The sequence below is a fragment of the Gymnoscopelus microlampas genome (assembly GCF_963454915.1).
Source record: "Gymnoscopelus microlampas genome assembly, chromosome: 18".
Classification (NCBI taxonomy): Eukaryota; Metazoa; Chordata; class Actinopteri; order Myctophiformes; family Myctophidae; genus Gymnoscopelus; species Gymnoscopelus microlampas.
In genome coordinates this window covers 16862477-16883717 of record NC_139955.1, presented here as the reverse complement: position 1 = coordinate 16883717, position 21241 = coordinate 16862477, and the positions used below count along the sequence as shown (strand labels likewise).

The following is a 21241-nucleotide window of genomic DNA, read 5'->3' as shown; positions in this document are numbered from 1 at the left end:
ACACACAAAAGCCATACATGTACATAGACACACATGGACACGCAGATGAATGCGCCATTAAACTGTCAAGCGGTGGGTATATAGGCGTGCCTGGTGGCATTTAATCCATAACCGTGACAAGCTTTCCTTGAACTGACAGGAAAAAGCATAGCTGTGGCTAGCTTTCCTGTAGTTGGTCTCTCACTCTCTCTCTCTCTCTCACTCATAACAATGTGAAGCACAGTTTAAGTTTCAATGGTACCGTTGGGTTCCGTTTATACTTCTACACTTCATGCAGGCATTATGGTGGATGCTTGTTCCTGTGCCCCGGCTCTTGGTCCCCCCCCCCCCCCACCCCCCCACTGTAAACCAATCACTGTGTGTGGTTGTGAGGTGTCATGGTTGGACACACAGCAGCTGTGGAGCCAGGGAGGGTGAAATGGGGGTGGTGTAGTGGTGGTTTGGGGGGCGTGCGGGTGGGGTAGTGTAACAGACGGAGATAGACCCGTCACCTCTCTTGACAGCCCCCCATACTTCACCTGCTGGGACAGCACACATGCAGGGGCCCGGGATTGGAGTCATATGGGGTCGGTGGCAGCAGGGTTCACACTAAAGCCCAGGAAGGAATAACGTGTGTGCGAGTTTGTGTGTTTGTTTCCGTTGTGGAGTTACAGAGAGATTGGAAACGGGGGGAGGGGTGGGGGGGGTGCTGGTTACACGAAGCGAAGGTCAGCGGTGGAATCAAACGAGGCTTTGGCTGGGGGGCAGAGTCCACGCCCAGGCTGTTAGCGGCAGTGTTGAGCAACCCTGGAGCATGGCTGCGGTGAGAAATGAGGATGGCAGGGGTTAGATAAGCCCCAGGGTCTGGGGCAGGAACTTGAACTGTGACTTGCAACGATGCAGAGTAGGGGTGCAACAGTTAACCAAACTAATCTATTTCATTGATTATAACAAAATATTAATAAGGTAATCGATCAATAACCGATCAAATATGTCATTGTAGGCGAAACATTTATTTTTTTCAAGTCCAAACTGCTGTATCTACACTCTCACAATGCACTGCGATGTGGCGCATTTCGAGCTTGTAGATACGGCTATTTTTCGATTATTTGAAAAAGTAATCGATAGAATAATCGTTAAGAAAATAATGGATCGGTGCAGCCACAATGCAGAGCCTAGGAAATGTCTCCTTGACCTTCAGTAGAAGTACACTGGGGTCCCTGCCTGTAACAGGCCTGCCATGCAAATGGTGTGTTCCTCTACAGTTGGGCAAGTGGATGAGATTGGTGAATGACATTACCGTTAAGGGCTGCATGTCAAGTCTTATCTATGTAGACATCGATCTGTTGTTCTTGATTAGGCTTTGAAAGCACGCTGGCGATTTAAAGGCAGTCTTCATGCAGGAGTTGGGGGGGAGGGGAGGTTCTATCCGTTTGATCTCGCAGGCAAAAATATGGGCGGCACAACAGAATCTCAGCTCTCTTTTGTCAGCTATTCTTCCTCACCGTGATATTCCCATGGGAACGCCATTTCTGCTGCGCAGATCACAGCTGGATCAGTGCGACTCAGCTCTCCCTTATCTGGACATGAAAGCAGGGGAGATGGAAGGGGAGGGTGAGGAAGGAGAGAAACAGGGCTCCCGTGGGGGCGATAATGTTCTGGTACCTGATGTTCATTGGACAACTTCTTAAATCTCGGCTCATCATCATTTCATGAGCAGATATTATACTGCTGCATATCGTTGCTGTTGGGCGCAAACCCTTACTTTCACAAAATTGATCTACAAGCTCACAGTGTGTCTTAATGCAAAGCACTGTGAGTTTATGGATTGTCTATTTTTGCTACATTTGCGGGACACTTGTCTTATGATGATTCATGAAATGGGGCTTAAGTGGTTAAAGGATGACCAATAGCATTCATTTATGAAAAAAGAAACGTAAAAAGATGATATATTGCTATATGCCGATACAAGAGTTTGAACGACAGCATCAGCGTTGCAGCTCGAGATGGCCCGCACCATCCAGTGCAATGTTTCAGATTGATTTCAATTGGGCAGCCATATTGCTTACTCGAGTGCCTTGATAGCCCATGTTAAAGCAATCCTCTGAATTTCATTATGATTATAAGTTGGTATTTCAGTTTTTTTGGCCATCGTGGGCAGCGTCAATTTGACATTATCTTTTGGTTCAGTTCAGTTCAGCAGATCCATCATGGCTGGCCTGCAGCACGCAAAACAACAAGCCCTTAATAAAGCTGTCGTTCACTGGCTCGGTTACTGACGAGCTCCATATAGGTTTTCCTTAGTCGGACAGTTAATTTGACCAGCAGACCTCTGCAGGGTGAAACAACTCTGACATGTGCTGTTATTGCTACCCCCCCCCCCTCTATTGCGTTACTTATACTTTATCGAGTTATTTACAATTGGATTATTTGATTGTTTTTTGTTACACTGTAAAGAACTGTGTAGCTGTTTTGTGAAGTAGTTGTGTAGATTTATAATAATAATGTATGATTTATGATATTATCTGTAAGCTTAACCTTTTTTCACCGCTGAAGGCTGTGTATTGCGACGTATTGAGACAGGCTCATTAAGCATCCTGCAACCCAATGGAGACATTGTTCTAGCTGCCTTGGTTCTGTGTCCTTCAGCGCCGTCCCGAGATGACAGTGGATAAACAACGGGAACAAACAGTCACTCCCACCAGCATTGATCTTTGGGTCTCTCTCTCTCCTCGCTATCGCCCCCCCCCCAACACCACCACCACATTGATTTCACCTGCACTCAATTTATATAAAAGCCAAGCGGCCGACGACCACCCCCCCCGCCCTCCCCACAATCCCCTTTACTACCAGGACTGACAAAAAATGATAAATGACCGCCTCCCTCCCCCGCCACCTCGCCATGCCTTGCAGTGGGCCGTCTGGGGACTACAAGCCTATTTCTTCCCTCAAAAATCCAATAGAGTCAACTACCCTTTCTACGTGTCTGTGTGTGCAATACCGAATGTTTGTATGTGTGTGTGTGTTCATTGCCCTGGGCCCTCCTTTTAATTTCCACACACAAACATGTCAGTCGTGTTATTTCAGCGCTCTAGGGCATCCATATGCATGACCTCACACCACGACAAAAAAAAAAGAGGGGAAATATCATTATGTATTTCCGTGGCCGTGCCTCCTGTGGCTTCTGGCTAATAGCTTGTGCCATCAGTCAAAAGATGAAACTGGGAGAGAGAACCATATGGAATATGGGGTCAATTATCCCTCATTCTCAGTGGCTCCATCAAGTCCATTGTCTGGTTTGTTGTGTCTTTATCTGCCATGTAATCAGATTCATCAGATTGCAATTAATCCAGAAATGACACCCCTGTTTGGCATATTGAGGGTGATAATGATTTCATTGTCACTCTTAATGGCTTGGCTGCATTAACATGGGCCACTGTTTTTTTACCCCCCTAATCCACCGTTTAGATTTTCTCTGTTGGACCCGCCCCCCCAGCACTAATATAATTTTGCAGTGTACAAAATAACCTGTTCCATTTTCTCATCTGGAGGTTTATAGTGCCGAACCTGTCCCCCACATCAGTAAAATGGGGCACTAAGTGCCTATAAATAGGCATGCTGTAGTAGCTAGTTGCCTGTAGTCATCAGCAGAGGTGTGTGTGTGTGTGTGTGTGTGTGTGTGTGTGTGTGTGTGTGTGTGTGTGTGTGTGTGTGTGTGTGTGTGTGTGTGCGTGTGCGCGCGTGCGCGCGCGCGCGCGCACACACAAAGATCATTAACCCATTAAGACCAGAGCACCCGATTCTACAAAATGTTGTGTTCATCCTAACAGTTTTTTTAAAGTACTTATTTAACTACTATATCAGTGGTTCTCAAACTTCAAGGACCCCCCCAGAATTATGTGTTTGGCCGTAGATCCCCTATCTCAAAATATTTTATTCCAGGTACCCCCAGAAGCAAAGAATTGGGTTAAAAATGTAATTAGGCTCTAGTTATTTGAGGTTACTCAAATTTGGATCCTGCCAAGTACAACCACTGTGTTTTTAAACACAACATGCTTCGACCAATTCAAAAGCGTGGTTTAGCTTAGTGGCTCATTTTAGCACCCCTTTTGTCTTTCTCTGTGATTCACAGGGGTTAAGATTTGCACAAATGTTCAAGATAAAAAAAAAAATGCAGATCTACAAGCTCATATACAAGCTTGTAGATCTGCTATTTTTGAATATCCAAAGTATACAATTAATGGTTAAAGTGGTTAAAATCTAAAATGACACGGATGCTTTCCCCGGTTTTAACGGGTTAAGTGTTGCACAGAAGTGATATACGCCACTGATGAAGGTGTCGGCTCTTTCTCCATTCCACTGCCCAGAGGTGGTTAACCCATTAAGACCGGGAACGCATCTGTGTCACTTTTTGATTTGAGCTAAAAAGCAATATTTTGCACTTTGGCTATTCAAAAATAGCAGATATACAAGCTCGCAGCGCGGCACAGAGTGCCACGCTACGAGCTTGTAGATCTGCTATTTTTGAAAAATCTTTGCTTCTGGGGGTCCCTGTAACAAAATATTTTGAGATGGGGGGGTCGGCGGCAAAATCATAATTTTGGAGGTCCTTGACATGAAAAGGTTTGAGCACCACTGATTATAGAAACATACGTTTTTTTCAGAATACTGTTGGGATTTAGAAGACATTAACATTTTGTAGAATCGGCTTCAGGGCTTAATGGGTTAAACCCATCGAAAGGAAAAGGCTCCATTTCACATCTGTGCACCACTGTTCCCTAATGGCTCTTCCTATCTCTCGTCCTCCCCATGGCACACGCATCACCATCCACGCTCCCGATCCCACCGCGTGCAAATCCATTTCACACTTCCTGCCTCTCTGATCCCACATCTCTCCTTTTTCCTGCCAGAGAGAGAGAGAGCCTAGATCTGAGGAAGAGTGGATCGGGATTGCGAGAGAAATGGGGGGGGGGAGGGGGAGGGAGGGTGGGGGGGGGGGGGGGGGTCGAGAGAGAGAGAGAGAGAGGAAGGAGCCATGTATATTTTATATTCCACCTTCCGCGATTTGATTCATCACGGCCCTGGTCGTCTCGTCTGCACAGAACATGAATCTATAATCACACTATTATGCCTGTTCGAGTTATCCTCGTGGAGCGGGATATCATGCTGATGGAATCTGACCACATCCTTTAATGGAAGCCTATTATGGTGGAATTTTCACTGTCTGATAGTGAATACGCAGGTACAGAAATAGTCAATTTCTCAAGCCATTCTAAGTGAACATGCTTTCACTGTCTTCCTTTTTACTCATAGTAGCTCTTAGGAAGAGATTGCGCTCTCCTGTCTGGATTTAAAGATTCATTTTTACCACTTTTCACCATTAGTGCATGAGCAAATTACATCACAATCATCTCAATTGCAAAGGCACTGAGTTTGGGTTCCCAAAGTGGGGCCCCCCAAGACGTAGGCTAATTGGGGGGACATGGACAATTTGAGGGAAAGCTTTTTTCTCTGTGAAATTGCCTCAGTCTTGGGGAGAGTAAATTGAGTTGCTGAAGAAAGATGTGATAATTCAGCCACAAAGGAAACACTTTCCAGAGAATTAGAAGACAAAACTACATTTCCTCCCAAAGTCCTCTGTCCTTCACACGCGGACATGAAATGAATTGATGAGACGCTGGGGGAGAGAGAGGGTGGAAGTGTAAATGTTTGCTGTGTGGCTGTGCATTTGGATTGGTTGTAGGGTGACAGAAGGAAGCAGTGCTGTGTTGTACACTATTTCACAAAATAAGCCTTTAATCTCACCAGCCACAATGAATGCATGAAATGGAATTTGAATTTCAGATTGATTGATTCTGTATTGATGAATGCCAAGGAGGGAGGCTTAAGCAAAAAGCGATGACTGTGTGGCTTTTAAATGTAGCGTGTGTGTGTGTGTGTGTGTGTGTGTGTGTGTGTCCTAAGAAAGAGTCCATGCTCTTCATGTGTGTGTGCTTTTAGATGTATTGCAAACTGCAGACATTTTCATTTCTTTTGAACCTTAATCCTGGGATGGAAGATGAATACAAATGAGAGATTTGCTTTTAGCTGTGTTCTTGAATGACAGGGAATTATAACACCATGTTCTTTAAGTCATCTTCAGTGGCCATAACCGTCAACTTCTAAATATTGAGTTTACTCCCAATATTTAGACTTGGATTTTTATTACCATGGTGAAAAAAGCAATGTGTGCCGGCGGTTAACCGCAGCACATGGAAATAAGAAATGTGTTCTTCAGATAAAAGAGAGAGAGTAGCACACATTAGTTATGTAAAACAAACAATGAGTAAATCCCAGATCAACTTGTCTTGTTAATCCATACAGTAACAGAGCTGGGCATTTTCACATTGTTAATGTTTGCAGTGTCCAGATTAACAGGATTACAGAGTAGGGATTACGCTGGCCTTGCCTGGATCCATTTGACATTGACCTCCCCTGTCATGGACACATCAGTCGGATAGACCAATCCTGAGATCCCTGATTGTTGCAAGTCCTGGAAGTCTGTGTAGAAGGAACAATAAGTTGTCTGTTGTTCAGACACGCAATACAGAGAGAGTGCTTTGTAGCGAGAGACTGGTGATAGAATGAGGGAGTATGTGTGTGTCTGGTGCATGTTACTCATAAAAAGCCATTTGGTTTGCGGATGTCCTAATCAGCCTCTCAGGTCAGATGCGATCCAACCACTTTAGATCCCAAACGGCAACAACAACAGCCTTTTGTGAGGCAGTCCTGTGGTCCATCCTTCAGAGTTTCCATCCAATGAACACACAACGTAACCCTGTTGTTTCCATGGAGAACATACGGTTGCCAAGGCACTTGGAGATGGAGCACAGAGGGGTCATCATTTATTTCTGTCAGCTGGCACCATGGGGGTGGTTGGAGTTGGTTAAGAGGGGTTGCTGGGGGAGAAGGGGGGGCACTGTCAAGGTCCTGAGGGGCCCAGAGGGCCGCCGCCACTCCCTGAAAGTTTTTATTTGTAAATGGATCAGAGAGAAGTAGAGAGAGAGAGAGAGAGAGATGTTAAGGCCTTTACAGACCAAGCTGTCTTGTCCTGACTAACTGTGACAAGTCTGGAGATCATATCGGGTTATGTGTCACGTTTAAAAATTACTCAAACACTCTGCACTATTACAGTTGACGACCAGCTGAAGACATAAATCTCCTTACCATACTGGTTGAATACATAAATGAATGACATACACGTGACAACATTTAATATACCCTTTGCAAAAAGGCGATAATGGTATGTAGCTCTTTGAGTTGTTGAACACACCCCTGCAGTAGGCGGAGTGCATTTTTATTCACTCTTTTATTATTATTATTATAATTTTTATCGACTTGCACATAAAGTGCACAAGCAAAGAGTTAACATGGTGGTTCGCTGTGAGTTTTCATGACAGACTCCTTTCCCACTGCCAGTAGACAAGTACGGTAGCGGTACCTTTCTTTTTATGTTTTTGGAATGTCACTTTTTGACCCCGATCAAAACTCACTACTGGAGCTTTATCAGCCATTACAAATAAAAGGATGCCTGTCATCTCATCAATCGTGACATTCTCTTGCCAGAAATGAGTGCGTTCCTTAAAATAATTGCATCTGTGTACCTGCGAGTCTCTCTCTCTCGCTCTCACTATCTTTCCTCTCTCTGTTTGCTTCACTATCTTCCTCTACTGCTGTGTGTGTGTGTGTGTGTGTGTGTGTGTGTGTGTGTGTGTGTGTGTGTGTGTGTGTGTGTGTGTGTGTGTGTGTGTGTGTGTGTGTGTGTGTGTGTGTGTGTGTGTGTGTGTGTGTGTGTGTGTGTGTGTGTGTGTGTGTGTGTGTGTGTGTGTGTGTGTGTGTGTGCGTGTGTGTGCGTGCTGTGTTTTTACGGCTTGCACTATCTGCTTTTAGGGAGAGAAATTCTTCCCAACGAGTCCCGCTGCCAAATCAACTTGCTGCATCGGGTGTTTGGGCCCTGCTAATGTCTGACTATCTCCAATGGTGGGGTCTGGGGAACACACTGCACAACGTATGACTGGACTGTACAACAGATATTAATTACGGTCACCTGCATGTTCAGCACAAATGTGTGAGTGCAAGAGGGTGCAAGGGCTGGAAGTGTAATAAATACTTTTGAGGAATGGGACAGCACTTTGTGACGACGATAGCGGTTGTAATAGACCGAAGAGATAAAGCGAGGCTCAGATTACAATACATAATTTATTTAGATGGGTTTGATGTTCACTCCCTGTTTATAAGCAAAATTGGAATGTTGTCGTTAGATCAAATCAGATGAAAAAGTCATCGTAGGATAAGCAACCACACAGTGCTATGACTCACCAGTGAGTTATGAGTTATTACTTGCATGTAAACGATTTCTTGCCAGCTCCTTCCATGTGGTTTTTATGCTTCTGGGATTCACCTCTCATCCCCTTCACAATGCTAGGAATTGTGGGCTATTGCCTCAAGCAAAGTCTGCAGCAAAGTAGTATTATGGAAACTGTGCATTAAGGGCTCAAAAAGTCTGCAAGACGAGCAGCCCATGAATGCTTGCGGTCTGTACAGCTGGAACACACATCAAAGTCTGTGAGTGCGGACGTTGAGACTGAGAGTGGGCCTTCTTCTTCACTGCAATCCTCCGTTTACTTTACTTCACTGTTACCCAAACAAATGGCCGCGACTGATTTTGGGTCACAGACCCGTTTCCTACAATTATTTATTTATGTATTAGTAAAAATAAATACATAAAATGTCTGAAGATTTTCATAAATAAATATAAAACAACTTTCAGAAACTTTGGGAAAATACTGATCTACAAGCTCACAATGTGTTGCGCTGCGGCGTGTTGTGAACTTAATGGCTATTTTCACTATTTTTTAAATGAGGCTTGAGTGATTACTAGCTGAACAAGTTTGGTACAGCGAACCCTGCATGGTTTACTTAACTAGCTCCATCTGCAAACTAACTGAGCATGGACTTCCGTCACATGAAATAACACAACCATCCAAATATGCATCACCCTTGCCTGCCCACCATCCAGCTGTCGTTTTTTATTATCACCGAGACTTGGTTAAACCCAGGTGACAGATGGGTCTATGTTTACCTCAGTCAGCCAAGATCCTCTGGTCATGGTGGTGACGTAGCAGTTATTTGTTAGAATAGCATCACCTGCTCTCCAGTTACAGTTGGATCCTTCATTTATTTTGAATTTGTGAGTAGGCCTACTGATCTATAACAATCCAAAGCCTTTCCTACGGTAGATTAATTCTCTTAGCCTACCCCTATCGCTTATTATGTCAAGGTATGACAGGGCGTTAATACTTTGGTCTGACCCTCGCAAGCTCTAGCTAGTGAGTGAATTCTTTATACCTCATTGAATCATTCAGCCGTGTCCAGACTTCAATTGGGAGAGGGGCATCGAAGATCACACTATGGAGTATGGATTTAGTTTGATCTTCAGGCCTCTCAGTAATTTCTGTCTCGGATCACAAACTCATTTTATTCAATACACAATTGTTTATCTCTGCTCTTTTCTGTTCCTGCATCCTCAACTCTACCACAGCTAGTCTGTTCTTGAATGAATCAATGAATACTCACCTGCAGCCTGCTTTATTGATTCCACTCTTCTATTGCACAAAATACTGACAAAAACATTAGAGCACATAAATGGAAGAATGAACCTTCAAATTTCCCACAACATTTAAGAATACGCCTATTAATATATTCTCTGACGTTCTATCCAGCAACCTACACAATTCTCGAATCTTGTTCAACATCATACATTTTGGAATAAACCCCCTCCCAGATGTGGCCTGGCTTGTTGACCGTAAAAAAAAATATATTCGTAAATAAGGTCAAGGGAATTAGGATGAGCAGGGTTCCTTCCGTTCTCCCAGAGAGTATACGGTTTTGCAGTACATTTTTCAGCCCATCCCCCTTTCTCTTGAGACAACTATCACAGGCATGACGCCAACTAGGCTACCAGCTGCCTGGACATTGTTCCGACCCCGCTCTTAAAGGAGGTTTTTGTGAATGTCGTTCCCAGCATTCGGACTATCACAACCACACTCTGGTCCCCTCCTATTTCAGACATGCAGTATTTCAACCCCTTCTTATACAACCTGGCTCATTTCAAAACTCTTTTCAAAAACTATTTTTGAGTAAAGTATTAACCACTTAAACCCTGTATACTTAATTGACCAGGGTCCTCCAGGGCCACTGGTTCTGAAATTGTATTTATTTCAAGGAACTCCAGTTTGGTATGCATCAGACTATCATTAATCCATAACTCTGAGAGTGTACAAATGTACACTTGTACACTCTCAGAGTTATAGACCGGAAAGGGTCCAATATCAATAATATTTTGCTGGGGAGTGGGTACCCCCATGGACGGACTCAAGGACCCCTGGGGATCTCTGGATGCCACTTTGAGAACCACTGCTCCAGGGGTCTACTCTTGGTTCTCAACTTTTTCCCCCTACACCAAAACATTTAGCCAAAAATAGCAGAACTACAAGCTCACAACGCGTCGTACTGCAATGCGCTGTGAGCTTGTAGATCTGCTGTTTTCGTCGAAGGTTCACATATTTTCACTTTCTGTTATGACATGACCCAGAATAGGGGTGCTAGGGTTCCTGTGGATAAAGTAAGGCATTCCATAGAGGCGCTCGGGTGGCGCAGTGGTAAAGTCCCTGACCACCACCACGGAGGTTATGGGTTCCGGCCCGACAAATCCGGCTTTGTCGGGCGTAGGCGGGGAGTGTTGGGTGGGAGGAGTAGAACCAAGGCCCTACGTCCTCCTGCTGGGGGCTCCTCACTGGCAGGTGAATCAGGAGGATACAACTGCAGTGACAGCACAGAAATGTGTGTGGGGAGGAATTAATTGGCATAACGACTAAATTGGGGAGAAAAAGGGGGTAAAAAATTTGCTACTCTAAATTAAAAGGGAAAAAAAGGCATTCTTCAACAGTCTATAAATGTCTGTATGGCATTAGAAGTTGGATGGCAGCCCAAAGACAACAAAACACATCATTTAATGTTTGGTCCTCTACCATCACCATTGCCAAGGCCCATCTTCTTTCTAGTGAGAATTATTTCCAAGATCATGGACCGTCCAAACGTTTCTCACCTAGAAAGAATCCTTCATTCTTCCTCACGACTCAATTACTGTGTAATTTGTTGTATTTTGGCATCAACCGTTTATACTGTAGCTGGTAGAAAATGCTGCGGTTACACTTTTGTGCAGATGTACTGGGATCACATGACCAAAGTCTTGGCCACAGCATCTCTGCAGTCTTCACTAACTCCCTGTTTTATTGTATGATTAACTTTAAAAGCTGAGGGTCACTGACTGTCTCTGTCTCTCTCTTGACTGGTATAATTTCACTGTTAAATAATGAACTTGGTGTTAGTGGGTGTTTTTCAAAGCCCACCTAGATTTGAGATGGATTGCCTCCTTAAGGGGGGTGATGTTCTCGCTCATTTCTCCTGCTCATCGGCCTTTTTTCCCCACTCTATTATTAACTGGCATTGTTTTGTATTGTTTTCCTTTCCTTTGTTTGCTTTTCCTTGTACCTCTCTGTGTCTGCCACTTCCGTTTAGGATGCCTCCAACTCCACGTGCGCAATTACATGGTTCATATTTCTGTCTCTGAGATGAATGAAAAGGTTTCTGTCTGGCAGACTGCACCTTCTGGCTGCTCTTTACCGGCTAGACCTCCCATCAGCTTCTTCTGAACATGAAATATTCATGTGTCCTTTCTTCTGCTTTCTGTGCTCTTTTGCATTTATTTTATTATTTTGGGGTGCAGGTGAGGGAGGCAGCGTTTTGCCTGAAGAACAGCCTTGTTAGGTGGATGTGCAGAGATTTTAGATTTATTCCTTGTTATTCCACTTGGTGCTGATTCTGATGTCTGTCTTAACCACCTCCATTATATTGCAATGTATGCCTCTTTACCACTGGGAAAGAAATGAAGGGGTATGTCAGACCAAATAAATAGAGAAAAGAATGAAGGTGTATGTCAGACCAGTCTCATTCTCTGTGCTATAAGCTCACAACGTGTTGTAGATCTGCTATTCTCCATGATCGACACTGTCGTACAATGACATATAAACCCTCTTGAAACGGTTTAGTCTCTTCGCAAATCTTTGGTCTGAACTAGGCTTAACACCCACTAACATCTGGCTTTTGCCTTTAGTGGGAAAGGTTACAATCGGCATTCATTCCCAGGACAAATTATTCTGCAGCAGGCAAGGGTATTTATTGGCTCCAGCTCCAGTTGGCAGTGATGAAAGCATGACATGCTGTTAGACGTGTTAATTTTCTGCCCTTTTCCAACGTGATACTATGAGAGAACTTCTCCTGAATTGAGGGGGAGATAAACTAAGGAGACAGAGGGCTCTACAGTGAGAGTATGTGACTCGCATTTGCCCTTAAAAATACATTTGCATGAACCGGAAAAATAATTGACGTGACACACCAGAAAAGAAACGGAGATGTACAATGGGAAAGGACCCATTCACATATTTTTTTGTGCGGTTGATTAAAAAAACTGAAATAATTACAGTAGCCTCAAACTGAAATCCTTGGGCTCTCCTGTGTTCGTGCTCCTTTCGTTCTGCCTGTTTATCGCTCTCCTCTTCTCTCCTGTAGAGCTGCGTCCGTTATTTGTCACAGAGTGTGAAGGTTAACATTGGGGGGCGGTCATCGCTGCTGAGAGTTGGGCAATACATGCGATAGCACGTGCCCCAGTTCTGTTTGTGCTGCCATACCGTTTAATCTGTTCCCAGGCCCTGTCAACAGTGTCATTAGAACCATGCTATAGACCTGGTTTCCCTGTAGACCTTGGCTGTTTAGATAACGGGAGCTCATTATTGTGACTAATCATTTACAGAACATTACGTTGAAATTACCCCCTTTTCTTAACCCATTAAGACCGGGAATGAACCTGTGAATCTTTTTGATTTCTTTGGCTATTCAAAACTAGCAGATATACAAGCTATTAGCTTGTAGATCTGCTATTTTTGAAAACAATCGTTAAAATGTGTGTACATTTTTTAATATATATATATATATATATATATATATATATATATATATATATATATATATATATATATATATATATATATTTTTTTTTTTATATTTTAAAGCGAACATTTGTAACTCAAATCTTTGCTTCTGTTTTAAAAATAAACACACATTTTCACTATTTTTCTAAAATAGCAGATATACAAGCTCATAGCGCGGCACTCGGTGCCGCGCTATGAGCTTGTAGATCTGCTATTTTTGAATAGCCAAAGAAATCCAAAGAAAGACACAGATGCGTTCCCGGTCTTAAAGGGTTAAGAGAGGAAGGTTTTTTGACTTTGTGGGACCACATACAGTAGTGCATCTTTTTTGTTCTGCACATGGATCACAAGAGAGACCTGACAGGAAACCCATGCCTGTCCGTGCGGTTCTCCTTTGCTGTCATCAGCACAAAGCTCATTGTCTTCCCGCGGCTAATCTGGTTTTGATGTCCGTGGCATGGACTCCCAGCTCCTGCAGACCAGACAAGGAGGTATGGGGAGGGGGGGTCTGTCTGCTCTACTGCAATACTGCCTTTGAACACCCACTGCTTTTCTCTTTAGAACCCTCTGGTCCTGTGAAGAGGACATTTAGAGGCAGCTCAGAGAAAAGCGTGGTCTCTTCAGCTATACTTGCAGAGAGCATTTTCTCTGTGGTATGCAGCTTGGAATGTTGTATGGAATGATACTGCTAGACTGTCAAAAATCAATAAGTCATTAAATATACCGTGTCAGATGGCTAATAACTGCCCGTGGGATATACAATGTCTGGGGTGGTGTACCCACTGCTTGGTTTCCTTCCATCATTAAGTCAATCTTAGTTTATAGTCCTCCTATAATGAACACTTTCAGTACATTTTAATGTGCCCTCGATGGGTGTTACTGTTGATGGATCAAGCGGTCATTGTTGAATGTTTTCTGTAATATGGTATCCAGGGTGTTATCCACAGCTCAATGGCTGAGCTGTCTCTCAGAACAGAGATAACACTCTGCCAGCGAGGGCTCCAGAATGATGTCTTCTGTGTGTTGTGACTGCCTTAGGGGATGTCAACGATACCGTCTCTTTTCCCCAGCAGACCAGACTTGTCGGAGGCATTTGCCAATTAGTCTTTGTTTTACTGTGCATTTTTTAAGATTCCTTCTGACATCACATCCAGATTCTGACATTACGTCCAGTATTATTATAATCTTGTCATTATTAAATTGTTGCGATTTAGCACAGTCTTGCAGAACATGCCACAACAACGTTTTGCTGCTTGTACCGGTTTGAGTGAGTGACAAATAAACACCTCTTGAATCTTGATGTAGACCTGTCATCTAAAAAAAACACACGCTAGGTAGGTAGCCTATGTTACATGGGGGTCCATCCATCTGTAGTAAGAACTACTTGGTCTTTGTTGGACAAGGCTTTGGCAATGCCTAGGCATGTCTGTTCATAAAAGCTATAATTAATTAGTTGTTATAGTTAATTACTGTGTCGCTGAAGTGCCAGCAAGTGGCGATATTATAGCGTGGCTCAAGTGCTAAATGCTGAAATCCTGCATCCTCCACAGAGCTACATAGAGCATATCTTTTGCTTTGACCCATTCAATCCTGGGAACGCATCTGTGTCATTTTAGATTTGAGCTATAACCATTATTTAATACTATTCAAAAATAGCAGATTTAGAGCGTAGATCTGCTATTTTTGAAAAATCATGAGAATTTGTGCAAATCTTTGAATATATATATATATTCGTAACCCAAATATTTGCTTCTGGAGGTCCCTGGAATACAATATTTAAACAAATGTTCGCTTTAAAAAATATATATTCAATTTGCACAGAGTGCCGCGCTATGAGCTTGTATATCTGCTATTTTTTAATAGCTAAAATGACAGGGATGCGTTCCCCTATTGAATGGGTCAAATGAAAGGAAACACATTTTTCTAATGCTTTAGTTATGGAGTTCAGCCCCGGTCTGAAATCTGCATGGAGACTTAAATGCTGCGGGGAGAAGGAGTTGCTGTTTCTTATCACACGTCTCCTCCTTGCTCTGTCAGTGGACACAGTGGGGGCGGCACACTGGCTCTCAGGATGTAGAGTGGCCGTCTAAGGAACTGGAAGGGTTCCCGGTTCAATCCCTGGCTTTGTGTCAAAAAAAAGTGTACTTGAGCAAGATGTTAAACCCCCTAACTGCTCCCGATGAGCAAGTTGGCACCTTGCATGGGTTGCTTCTGCCGTCATTATGTGAATGTGTGTGTGAATGGGTGAATGTAACGCACATTGTAAAGCGCTTTGGATAAAGGCGCTATAGAAATTCAGACCATTTGACACGCTGGTGTGTGCTGTGAATGATGTCTTGGTAAATGGGTCATCATAGGGGAAGTGCTGTTGCTATAGTGTTGCACAGTGCTTGCACACAGTCACCATTTTGTCCGCCACTTCTTCCCATCATTGTCATAGGTAACACTAAATCCGTGATGCTCCCATACACAGCACACCCAAACAATGCTGGTGGATCCCCTTAACCATTGGTTCTCAAAGTGGGGTCCGGGGACCCCCAGGGGTCCTTGAGGGAGTTCCAGGGGGTTCCTAGACAATTTCTTTAATACAGCGTCACACTCATTTTAACCCCTTCATCCATATTCCAACTTTTTTAAGTTTTGAAAAATTGTATAATGCTTAACATAAATCTTCTCTTCTGGGGGTCCCTGGCACAAAACAATTTCGGATGGGGGGTCCACAGCCAAATATCAGTTTTGGCGGTCCTTGACATGAATGGGTTATTGATTGAACCCGCATATCAATACCCCCCCCCACCTCCCCCCACGAATAACTTTACTGAACCGAAACACTTACATACCCAAACCGTGGTCAGTGTCTATTACTAAACTGTACTATTCCGCAGACAGCAAATGGAACATTTTTGTGCTTTTGTAAGCTAGTTTTTCGAGGTTTGTCATTTTGTTGAGAATTTCTTTTTCCATTATCTTTTTCCCTCCAATTTTTCATTATTCTATTCTCAAGTCATGCAAATTCCCAATTCCCCCATGTAGTCCGTGTCACTGTTGACCCCCTACTGATTGGTCTTGGGGAGGGTGTAGACAACCATGTGTCTCCTCCTCCGATACACGTGACACGTTGGCAGCTGCTTCTTTTCACCTGACACTGAAGCGTTTCACTGGGAGGATGTAACACAAGCAGAGGAACTCGCTATTCTTCCCAGTTCCACTCCCTGCTGAACGGGCCGACTTGTAGGAGTCATTATATTAGTGCAGCGAAGGAGATCACCCTCCCCACCGTGGATGATTTGAACCCCAGTCTCCGTGGTGGTGAGCAGGAATCTTTACCCTGGCAACACCCGGAAATGGGCATGTCACACTTATTACATAATCACCTAATCACAATCATTTGAGATAATCACAATCATTTTGCATAATCATCATAATTGTTTCCATGTTGAAACATTTTCATACATTTTCAAACATAAAAACAGTGGAAATGGCCGATCTACGAGCTCACAACACGTACTGTAGCTATGCAACGTGTGGTGAGTTGTAGATTATTAGCTGTATTTAATGTTATTTAATATGCAATGTATTTGTATAGTTACGTTATTTGTCATATCTGCCCTGTAGAATTGTGTTTGCAATCCCTGAAAGCCAAACAGAAATGTAGTTTATTTTTTTATGTTCAGTGCCAAAAACAATGAAATCGTTAATCACAATTATTTGTTTGCCAATTTAATCATCAAATAAGATTTTATGATTGTGACAGCCCTACCGGGAAACACCCGTCAACACATTTTAACATGCCTGATTCTGTATCTTGTACTTTTTTTTTACTTTTGCCTTTAAATGATCGGATATTCACCTGATCATGTTTTCAGCCTTGTAAGAACCAATATGTGATCTACAGATGCATGGCCATAATGTGTTTGGTTTAGGGCAGGGGTTTTCAACTCATTGTGAACCGGGGACCACCACCCTGACTAAGAATCAACCTGGGGACCCCTGTTGTGTTGGGTGGGGATATGGACTAAGATTAGTGCTTTGGTAACACTTGCTATGCATCCCATGTCTATGCATCCCACTGTTTCTCAACCAATAGTCCACAGACGAGACTACTAGTGGTCCATGGCATAAAGGCCTGCAGGTGGTCCATGGGGAAATGCTAAATAAAGTGTAAATACATAAATAAAATACCCTTTTGTTAAATGTATTAAAATAATATGTAATAAGTCTTGTAATTAAACAATGACTATTAAGGGCTTGATGTAATTTGTTGCACGATACTATGTGCAGCAAATGATATCAAGCCCAGGCATTATATAACTGAAATATGTGAGTGGTCCAGAGCTCAAAAAAAAAAAAAGAACCACTGATCTATTCCTATCCCACGGTTACCCTTATTCCATTCTCTTACTTTATCCAACCATCCATTAAACTGATGTTAACTGATATACTGATTTGTATCTTATGTATGAGTGAGCAGACACATGCGATTATATGGGCTTATACAGTATATGGGATTATATGGGCAACTCAATCAGGCAATCCGGTATAATTCTTCAGATTTTCTGTGGAATTTCGTGACCTCCGACTTCCCAGTAACTGACAACATTAAGCATCATCATAGGTCACCTCAGGTCATTTAGTGCAGGGGTTTTCAACAGGTGGTCCGTGGACCACTTATGGTCCCTGAAGGTATTGCATGTGGTCCCTGACCATGTTTCAATATGTTTTTTCTTCTTGTTCCATGGAACATGTCAATGTTGTCAGTTTCTGGGAAGTCTGAGGTCAAGAAATTCCACAGAAAAGGGAGTTAGAATCTCAAGAAGGGGAATTGTACGAGTCATCATTATTAGGAAATGTGACCATATAATTGCATGTGTCTGTGTAGTCCATGGACCACTGGGATTGTATCATGGAATGCATGCATACAGCAGCAAGTGTTAGCAAAGCACTAATCTTAGCTCTAATCTCACCCAACACAACAGTGGTCCCCAGGTTGATTCTTAATCAGGGTGGTGGTCCCTGGTTCACAATCGGTTGAAAACCCCTGATTTAGTGTACTGTTCTGTGGAAGAACATATTCACTTTCCTACATTACTAAATGCATGGTCAGGGACCACATGCAATACCTTCACAGACCACCAGTGGTCCACGGACCATCTGTTGAAAACCCCTGGTTTAGGGGAAGGGACGTGTGGATGTGTATAAATTGGGGTGGGGCAAATATTCAAAGAGTTGGAGTGGAGTTTTTGAATATTATTTTGGTCAGTCAGTCATGCACATCTCCACATAATGTATGCCTACACCTAGTACCGAATGTAGTAGTAAGCGTTAGCCTGCCATGACATAACCAAGGATTTTACCCACACCATTTCTACTATATGCAAGTGTATGCATCCAACAACATACACTTGTATGCTTTTTTGCCCAATGTCACATGCAGCCTTTTACACAACCCTGGGTAGGCCACCTGGTCTGGTGGAGAGATATGCATTCCTTGGTGTGCCCCTTTCTCGTTTTTGTTTGTTTGGCTTTTTTTAATTTTATTTTCCCCCTCCTTTCAATTTCCATTTTGAGGTTTAGGAGGAAATGGAATGCAAGTCCCTGTGGGTGATGGCTTCACTTTACATGCAGTCACAGAGTCCCGCTGTACCGAATCAGAGAATTGGCTTGCCTCAGGGCATTGTTGTCACTCTCATTGTGCCAGTTGATTGTGTGGAATGTGTGTTTGTGTGCGGTGGCCATGGATGCAGACTAGAGCCCGACTTGTGCCGATCCCAATGGTCCTAGACCAATCATCACTGATGTTTTGACCGATATTTGTAAAATAACATTTCTACTTGAGAACTTTTAACTTTATTTGTACAACGAACAAGCAAACAAGTAAATATAAAATACACACAAACTGAACATATTCTTTAACCACTTAAGCCCTATTCAAATATTTTCAAAGTATACCATCTACAATCTCACTATGTTGTGATGCGTTGTAAGCTTGTAGGTCTGATTCTAAAAAGAATGCGCCTATTAGACTTTCCGAGAGTAGGGACACCAGGTTGAGACGAGATTGTTTAAAAATCGGGACACATCCACCAATACCAATGTTAATCAAAAACGTGAAATGATGGCAGATATATCGGCCAAACTGATAGTATGAGAGTGTAAGTCGGGCTGTAGTAAGAGGAATTGGCAGCTCTGACAGCTTGAATGCCAGGTCTTCAAAATGTTACTTTTGAAGTAAGTTGTATTGTACCAATAGCATTACATTAGCAGTACACCTCCCAGAACCCTGCACAGCAACAAATATGGTTGATGTTGAGGTTCTTAAACTCTATTGTTGTTGGGATTTTATTTCATGTGCTGAACTTTTCTCTTTGTCGCTTTGTCTCTAGGTGAGCAGTTTCTGTCCAGAGGAGAATGGTGCTGAGATGACCTGCGTGACATCACTTTCTCCCCAGAGGCCATCCTCCAATCAAGAGAGCAGAGAAAAACCCTAGCAGGGATGCGGTTGGTTGGTTGGTGTGATGGACAGTTGACGGAGTGACTGCCCTTCCTCGCTCATAAGTCATCGTTGTGCTCCAGTGGACTCGAGGCCCCTCTTCTTCTCTGCCATGGTGACATAATCAGCCCGACGATATGAAGGAGAGCCAACGTGAGACCATCTCATTTCTTTCTCCAGTAGCCGCTGCACCCTGTGCATTTCTCTCCAGAACCAGACTGACTGTGTGGTGAGTTCCACCGCTCATCATCTTCTAGCCCCAGAGAGACTGTGTTTACCAGGAGGGGGCGTGTTGCTAGGCCGACGGGGCGGGGCGGTGTGGCGTGATACGATGCTGGGATGCATGACACGCCTTCGTCGGCTGGTCCGCCTACCCCTGGTCCGCCTACCCCTCCAGACCTCCCTCCTCCTCCTGTTCCTCTTCTGCGCCGTCAGTGTCTTTGTCTCCGCCTACTTCCTGTATGGCGTCAAGCGGGAGCTGGAGCCGTCGGGAGGCGGCGTCTCGGGGGCCGACGGCGCTTCGGCCGACTCCGACGACCCCCGGGTGACTCCGTCTCGACTGCTGCCTTTGCGGAGCGTGCCGGGCGGGCCGGGGGCGGACCCGGGAGGGGCCAGAACGGACCCCGTGGTTCTGGTGTTTGTGGAGAGCCAGTACTCCCAGCTGGGCCAGGAGATCGTGGCCATCTTGGAGTCCAGTAGGTTCCGGTACCGGACGGAGATCTCTCCGGGAAAAGGGGACATGCCGACACTAACGGACAAGGAGAGAGGACGTTTCACCTTGGTGATTTATGAGAACATTCTGAAATATGTCAACCTGGACGCCTGGAACCGAGAGCTGCTGGACAAATACTGTGTGGAATATGGAGTAGGAATCATCGGCTTCTTCAAGGTTAGGATAATACAGCACACACACACACACACACACACACACACACACACACACACACACACACACACACACACACACACACACACACACACACTATTCCAACTCTACTCACACCTTCTGCACTGTCCAGCTGGCTCACATGTCTCTAAGGAGACAGGACTCACAAGGTTGGAAAGACTTGCCTAGTTCTCCCTCTTCTCTCATGTTCTCTCTATCTCTACTGCTTTTTTATGCCCTTTCTCATTCTGGCCTGTTCTCCTTTCTATTTCTCTCCCAGCCTCGTCTCTTTTTCTCTCCTCTCTGGTATTAGTCCCTCTGGCTGTTCATTTTATTCTCTCTCTTTCTCTCCCTCTCGCTCAGTAATCCCCAGCCGAGCCTGCTTGCCCAAGGCCAGTTTTCAGGTGGTCACTGGTCATGGTTTTAATCACCAACTGTGAGAGATGGAGAGAATATAGAAAGAGACATGGAGAGGTGGGGAAGGGAGGAGGTAAAGTTCAGGGACTGCTGATGGGATTTAAAACGTGGGTATATCTGGGAATCATGACAAAGACACACAGTGCAGCTCCACTAACTCTCTGGTAGTGTTTGTAGATCACAGTGGGCAAAGAGATTTTTAATCAATAGCCATCGTGTGGGCACTTCAGAGTGTGGGCAAGTGTTAACTTAATAATGCTCTGTTTTCTCAGGCACCCACACTGTCATGGTAGTGAAATATTATGCAATAGCCACAGCAGAACTGGTGTATACCAGTATGCAGAGATGTGACAGAATTGTAGAGCAATGGCTTTGGAAGGG

The 21241-nt window shown here is 43.9% G+C and overlaps 1 protein-coding gene across 1 annotated transcript in view; it reads left to right on the top strand.

Annotated features, from left to right (window-relative positions):
- The window catches only part of ndst1a (N-deacetylase/N-sulfotransferase (heparan glucosaminyl) 1a), a 62469-nt gene that overhangs the window by 22000 nt on the left and 19228 nt on the right, over positions 1 to 21241 (top strand). Inside the window, exon 2 of the mRNA XM_084041086.1 lies at positions 19451 to 20446. Within this exon, the coding sequence (XP_083897212.1) occupies positions 19889 to 20446 (558 nt within the window). The 5' untranslated portion in view covers positions 19451 to 19888. The remainder of the gene's footprint in view (positions 1 to 19450; positions 20447 to 21241) is intronic.